The following is a 7526-nucleotide window of genomic DNA, read 5'->3' as shown; positions in this document are numbered from 1 at the left end:
GGAGGGTCAGAGAAAAAGAGGAAGACCTCCAACGAGATGGATTGGCCAAGTGGCAGCATCGATGGACTCAAGTATGGCAACAGTAGGGAGGTTGGCCTAGAATCGGGCACTGTTTTGTTCTGCTGTGCGTAAGGTCGCTATGGGTCGGTACCAACTTGATTGGCACCCAACAACAACAACAACCAAGAATCATGGAACAGTCACGTAGACACATATTTGGGGGCAGACACAAGTCAATTTCTAGCATACTCTAACTCACACAATTACTATGAGCTGAAATTGACTCTAGTATAATGTTTTTTTGTTTGTTAAAATCTTGAAGGCAAAAAGAATGCCTTTTCTGAAAGCCACTTATTGATGACCTAAAGTGAAGCTGATAATTCTGTGCTTCTGACTGCTGATAGTCAGTGGCCTAGATAATGTTCTTACTAGATAATGGAATACTACTTTGCATCTAATTTTTATATTCTCATTATCAGTCATGGAGTGCTGCATTTTTCATTTATAAGTATATGAGAATTATTTGTGTCTGGTGAATATATAAAGGTTCAAGGAAGTCAATAGTTTAATCTCTGCCATCACTATTAATTTAATTGTTCTGTAACTAAGCACAAACCCTGTCATCAGTCAGGGGAAAGAAGCTATTCTGCAGTTGTTTCTGTTGTTCTGGTGAGAACTGACTCATAGTGACCCTGTATAGGGTTTCTGAGAGTGACTGGTGGCTTTGAACAGCTGACCTTGTAGGATAAGTCCAATGTTTATCCTGCAGCACTATACCAGTGCAGTTAGTTGAGAATAATTGTGATACTATAAATGGAGTTTTCACATCAGACTTGAGCATTACATAGGAATATGCTCATTTGAATTGCTTTCAGTGCCTACAAGGAGCTTCTCCAACTATTAACCACAGAGAATAAACCCGGGTCGTGGTCATTTGGGGAAGCAGTTTGGAGCTGCCTTCCCCATTCAAAGGATTGTTGTTGTTGTTGTTTTTAAATCTTTTCTTTTACCTTCAAAATGCATGCATATTTTACATTCAACTTTAAATCTTTCCATGTTTGTTTTCAAAATAAAAATAGCTTTGCCAAAAAATTTTGAGGACTATTGATAAGTAGCTCTGGTACTGAAGTGGTTAGGAGTCAGGCTGCTAACCTCAAGGTCAGCAGTTCAAAACTACTAGCTGTTCCATGGGAGAAAGATGAGGCTTTCTGCTCCCATTAAGGTTTACAACCTCAGAAACCATATGTAGGGTCATTATGAGTTGGAACCGACTCCAAGGCATATCACCACCACCATCACCATTGATACACGAGGACAAGTACCGTTAATGCTGGGCAAACACTGTTTACCCATCCTACTGCTGTTATTGTTCATGAATATTGCATGTACTGTGGACTGCCAGAAGAATGAACAGATCAGTCTCAGAAGCAATGCAATGGGAACTCTCTTGAGAACAAATTGGCAAGAATTTGGCTCACTTTTAATTTGAATACAAGACCAGTCACTGAAAACAGAAGACATCATTTTTGGTAAAGCAGAGAGTAAGCAGAAGAGAGGAAATATCACAGTGAGATGGAGCAACACAAGAACTTCAATCATGGCTTCAACCCTACTGATGATCGTGCAGATGGCACAGCACCAGACCAAGGAGGCTGGATAGACTTCTGAAATGATTGCCCTGACATAATCATAAAACCTTAGAATAAATCTATCCCCCGAAATCACCTTAAAACTAATGAATTATTTAGCTTAACTAGTAAAGGATGTCTGCTTAAGAATAATGCTCTTTTAAGAATTATTAATATAAAATCATATGGTGACTGGTGTGGCGCAATAGGATAAGCACTGGACTGCAAGTTGGTTTGAACCACAAGGTCAAAAGTTCAAACTCAACAGCTGCTACTCGGAAACCCTATATAGGGTCACTATGAGTCGGAAATGACTCGATGGCACTTAACAACTTATGAAATCAAAGTGACAACTGCAACTGAAAAGATTAGATTAAAAAAAAAAAAACCTTTGGGGGGAGTGAATTTATGCTAACGGTAGAGGAATAATTCAGAATAGGGGGTGAGATGGTTGCATAATTTACAGAATTGAATCAATTGTTGAATTGGTGTGTGTTCTGCAATGCCCAGTCTCAACAACAGCAAAATAAAATAGACTGAATTGTCAAAAATAAAATAGATCCTGGAGGGTCTCTGTGTGAGTACCCCAGACTTCTCATCCTGAAGCATGCCCCTGCAACTCCTCTCAAACATTAAGTCAGGGTATATATACAACCCTCCCAGGACTGGAGGAGACAGTTTTATTTCCTGGAAAATATTCATCATGGCGATGGTTGCTTTCGCTTTTATAGAATCAGTCTGGTACTTAGATGACTTTGCCAATAACTTAGTGAAAAGACACACATTTCAGGAGAATTTTATAGAGCTTTAAATGATGTGAGAGAAATGGATGACTCAGTGGAACAATTCTCACCTTCCATGGAGGAGCCACAGGTTGAAATCCTCATCAGTGTGCAGCCCCCAGCTGCCTGTCATTGGCAGTCAGTATATTGTTGGGATATTGGACACATTTCAGTAGAGCTTCCAGATGAAGATGAACTAGGAAGAAAGGCGTGATGATCTAATTTCCAAAAATTAGCCAGTGAAGCCACCTCTGGATCATGACCATCTAATCTGTGTCTGATCTGCCACCTATTGTGGAGATGGCATGGAAACAGGCTTCATTGGGACCCATCGTGCATGGGGTCACCGTGAATCAGGGTCAGCAGCAACAAATTGATATGTGTTTCTCCTCTGAGTTTGGTAACTTGTGAAAAGCATCTACTTTTTTGCCTATCAGGCTGATTTAGATACAATCAAGGTGAAAAACCTTCTTTGTAAATACTCTAAATAGCCAGCCAAGGAATATTGAAATGTGAAGAACCAATACATGCATGCTTTAAATAGGAAGGAACAAATGTACCATCTTTGTTATAGTTGCATGTTCAAGCTGATTTTTGTATTGTCTGTAATATGCAGTTTAATCCTACATCTCTTAAAATTATAAGTGGAATGCACCCTATTTAGATTCCTGCGGTTCTATTCAAATTATCACTTTTTGTGGTGGTCTCAAGGAACTAAAAAGAACACATTAGATGTTAACATTTTAAAACTAGAATTAGGATTAAGAGACTTCAACAGCCAATTGTAATTGTCTGATCTATGCAAGTACAGGAGTCTTGGTGTGGCACTGTAGGATAAGCACTAGACTTCTATCCTCAAGGTTGGTGGTTCAAACCCACCAGTCACTCCTCAGAAACTCTATACAAGGTTGCTTTGAGTGGGACCTGACTCAATGGCAGTTAACTACAACAAAAGCATGCAAATACAAACTTTATGGGGTCTATGGTTGGCCTACTGCAATTCGTTCTGGCCTTTGTTCAGACAAAGGGTTGAAATATAAGAAAAGACCTTAGTACTAAGGAATTTTGAAGCCCCAAAGATATCCTTGCCGATTGGCCATACCAGATTTAGGAGCATGGTTCAGGCTGAGGATGTAATTTCTGAGCGATCTGTTGATTTTCAGTCTCTGTGGCAGCTAATAAACTTTAAAATGAAACACAAATGAGACATGAAAGGGACGGATTCATCGTGACCGCACCTGACATCGATACTTTATTAGGAAATAAGACTGTAAGACAGAGACCTGTGGCGGAATTTCATGGACTCTGATCTCCCATAATGCTCAGCACCATTCCAGATGCCACCATGCTCTTCACTCTGCTGAGCATCCCAGTATCCCTGTGCTGGCACTGCAGACACAGACTTAGGGTGGACAGAGATTTGCCCACAAGCTGCAGGTCCACCCAGTACATCTGCCTAGTATTGAAGAGGTGTTCTAACGATCACGTTTTACTTCCCTTGGGCTGAAGCTGTGTGTTCTGGTGATGCCCAGTGTTTATTGCCAGTTTCCTATGAGACTGGTTTGTGGAGCTATCCAATCACAACTCTCAGAAACTTACCTAAGTGAAACCTTCTTATAAGAGACTAGCAGACTCCCTGAGTAATACAAACAGTTAATGTGCCCAGCTTCTAACGGTTAGGTTGAAGGCTCAAGTCCACCCAGAGGTGCCTCCCAAGAAATGCCGAGCAACCTAATTCCAAGAAAGCCAACCACGGAAACCCTAGGGAGTACAGTTCTAATCATGGGCTCACCATGATTCAGAATCAACTTGCCAACAGCTAGTGTTGTTTTTAAAGAAAGTAGAAGCAAGGACACTACCTGTTTTAGTTAATCCATTAACGCATATATTGAGCAATGACAGAAAGTAAAATATTACAGCAGCCTAGTCTGCAAATGCATGCTAGAGTATAGAAAATCCATGTAGCAACTATGTTTGGAAATTTCCCAAAATAACAAATAAGAAAAACCTCTGAGTAGCTTCTTAATAGCATGCTCAGGATTCTCCATGACAAAATGTTTTACGGAAATCCCTAGATAACAATACAGGGATTTTTGTTATCACAAGAAGTGCAGATAAATCTGTTTCACACTATACTTTGCAAAATGAAGACATGCAATTACAACAGTAAACATGTATCATCCTATCCTTCTAATGTCTAAAGCCCTGCCTTAATAAATGCTTAGTTCTGACAAATTGAATGTGAAAAACATTGTTTATATTAGCAGCTACAAAGGGCTAATAATATTATAGTAATTGGGTTTGTTGATTTCATTTCTTTGAAAAGTACCCCACCCCCCTTAGCAAATTCTCTATTGCTGAGAAAGATTGCTAGGAGTTTATTTTCATCAATAGTTGCCTAATGAACCCCATTGCTGCTGGCTTAGTTGACTGTAGCTGGAGAAATTTACTGTGATTAAGTGTGCTTATGTCAGTGTGAGCAACAATTTCAACACTTGCTTTGCTTGTCTCCCATTTTCCTTCTTCTTACAGACTTTTAAAAGCATTGGCACCGATGAGACTGTCCAAGATCAGGGAAGCCGGAGGTTGATCAGCTTTTCTCTCTCAGGTATGTTTTGCTCACCTGGAGACATTAAATGTCAGTGAAGAGGCTAGGAGGCCCAGCGTCAATGTCTAGTTTGGCTCCAAGTCCTTTGACCTCACAAGGATATTGGGAAGAGACAACAAGCCACAGATGTGAAAGCACTCAGAGATGTTGAGCAGAGATGCTACATTTCTACTTTCCTTCTATCGTCAAGTAGCAGTAATTGAGGATTTATAGAATGGAGGTAGACTAAAGCATGGAAGAAAAGTATCTGTTAAATCCTTTATCAAAACAAAACCTTACAAATAAAAAGCACAATTTATAAAACAGATAAAAAGTGAGCTTCTCAGAAAAAAAGAGAAAGGACAACCAATACAGGACATTTGTGGGAAACCAGTGAAATCTACATCTCACTGGTTATTTAGTTAATAGTATTGTATCCATGTATCCAAGACACCGTGGTTATGCAAGATGTTAACATTGAAGCAAGCAAGGTGAAGTGTAAATGGGAACACTGTCTTTGCACCTCTTCTGTAAATCTAAATATTTCAAATTCAAAAGTTTAAAAGAAAAGCTGAGCTTCTCTAACTGCAAAGTTCAGAGCCACGCTTCTTTAGTTGTGCCCTGAGTGGTCTTTGAGGGGTTGCAATGGTATGAGCAAAGTTGGGCAACTACTATCTTTTGTCAAACCTACAGACATTTCAGAGCATCCGAGATCATAGAGGTGAAAGGCATTATTAGTCTCTCTGTGAGTTGGAAAGTCACCTGAACTTTTCAAGTCTAACTGTGCATCAACAAAGAAACATGTATCTAAAGAGTCATTGTGAACATTGGCATATGAAAGCTAATGGAAAAAGGAAAAGAAAGAAACTCACTAATTTGATATTACTTGAAATAAAAACAAACAACTTCTGATTCAACATTCATGTCCTCCTATTGAAATGCTTGAGAAATATAAGCCATTAGTATTCCCCACTGCCATTAAGTCAGTTCTGTCTTATAATGACCCTACAAGGACTCTTTGGTGTGGTACTGTAGGATAAGCACTGGACTGCAAACCACAAGGTCAGTGGTTCAGTGGGAACCCTATACAGGGTCATTAGGAGTCTGACCGACTTGATGGCATGTAATAACAGCAACATATTTATTTAAAGTGGTTTACAGGTATAGAGTCCTAGTGTAAGCACTGGACTGTTAACCACAAATTTGGCAGTTCAAACCCACCAGCCTGTCCTCGGAAACCCTATACAGGGTCACTATGAGTCAGAACCAACTAAATAGCACTTAACAACAACATAGGCTAGAGTAGGACTACTCCATAGGGTTTTTAAGACTACAGATCTTTATGGGAGCCGGCAGCCTCATGATTCTTCCTTGGAGTGGCTGGTTTATTTGAACTTCTGACCTTGCCGTTAACCGTCTAATGTTTAACCCACTGTGCCATCAGGATACCTAAGTCATTCATATAAACCTCCAGAAACAATGGGAACCATTCACATGCTCTTGGAAATCAGATATTCTGGATCCATGAAGGATCAATGAATCCCTGAAATTACTCTACTGAGATAGTCTTCAAACCTTAAACCAAAAATATCTGCTTAAGCCTTTAAACCTAACAACGATTTAACTTCATTAACAAAGAATGTTTGCCCTGAGCTTTGTGCTCTATTAAAAAATGATATGAAATCAAATTGACAACAGTAAATGGAAATGTTGCATAGGAAGCTATAGGGACAGTGAGTTTAGTGTAGTGGTTATGAGTTGGGCTGCAAACCTCAAGGTCAGCAGTTGGAAAGTACCAGCTGTTCCACAGGAGAAAGATGAGGCTTTCTGCTCCTGTAAAGATTTACAGCCTCAGAAACTCTATGCAGGGTGTCTATGACTCGAAACTGACTCCATGGCACACCACCACTAATGGTGTCAGAACAATTCAGAAAAAGAGCGTGAGAATGGTTGCACACCTTGAAGGATGTCTGTGTAGAAAATGCTAAATTGGTGTGTGTTGTGCTGTGTATATTTTCAATAACAAAAAAATTAATCATTTTAAAAAATGAAAACAGTGAAAACCAGGATTAGTTATCAAGTCCCTGTTGTTGTTGCTAAGTGTCATCAAGATTCCAACCATAGCGACCCTTGTATAGGGTTTCTGAGGAACAGCTGATGAGCTTGAACGATGACCTTGCAGTTCAAACCAACTTTACAGTCCAGTGCCACACCAGGACTCCTTAATCAAGTCCCTAAGTACTGCAAAAGTTGAACTCTAGAATGCTAACTGAGAGGTTGGAGGTTTGATTCAACACAGAGGCACCTAAGAAGAAAGGCCTAACATTTACTTTTAAAAAAATCCATTGAAAATCCTGTGGAGCATAGTTCTACTCTGGTATGTATGACATAAAAAGAACTCTGAAAACAGACAAATGGTTTTTAAATTTACCTTACAGCAACCAAGAGAAATTTTCACTAGCCCAAGCTCAAGTGAAGCCTTGAAGCAGAGACAGGGACTCACAGGCCCCTTCAAACTTTTTTTTTTTT

The 7526-nt window shown here is 39.6% G+C and overlaps 1 protein-coding gene across 2 annotated transcripts in view; it reads left to right on the top strand.

Annotated features, from left to right (window-relative positions):
• The window catches only part of HECW1 (HECT, C2 and WW domain containing E3 ubiquitin protein ligase 1), a 542004-nt gene that overhangs the window by 258771 nt on the left and 275707 nt on the right, over positions 1 to 7526 (top strand). For both annotated transcript variants that reach the window (XM_006872147.1, XM_006872148.1), the window contains one exon: positions 4943 to 5018. In XM_006872147.1, coding sequence (XP_006872209.1) covers positions 4943 to 5018 — 76 coding nt within the window. The remainder of the gene's footprint in view (positions 1 to 4942; positions 5019 to 7526) is intronic.

The sequence above is a fragment of the Chrysochloris asiatica genome, unplaced genomic scaffold (assembly GCF_000296735.1).
Source record: "Chrysochloris asiatica unplaced genomic scaffold, ChrAsi1.0 scaffold00184, whole genome shotgun sequence".
NCBI lineage: Eukaryota > Metazoa > Chordata > Mammalia > Afrosoricida > Chrysochloridae > Chrysochloris > Chrysochloris asiatica.
The sequence above is the reverse complement of the archived record's forward strand: the minus strand, read 5'-3'. Positions and strand labels throughout refer to the sequence as shown.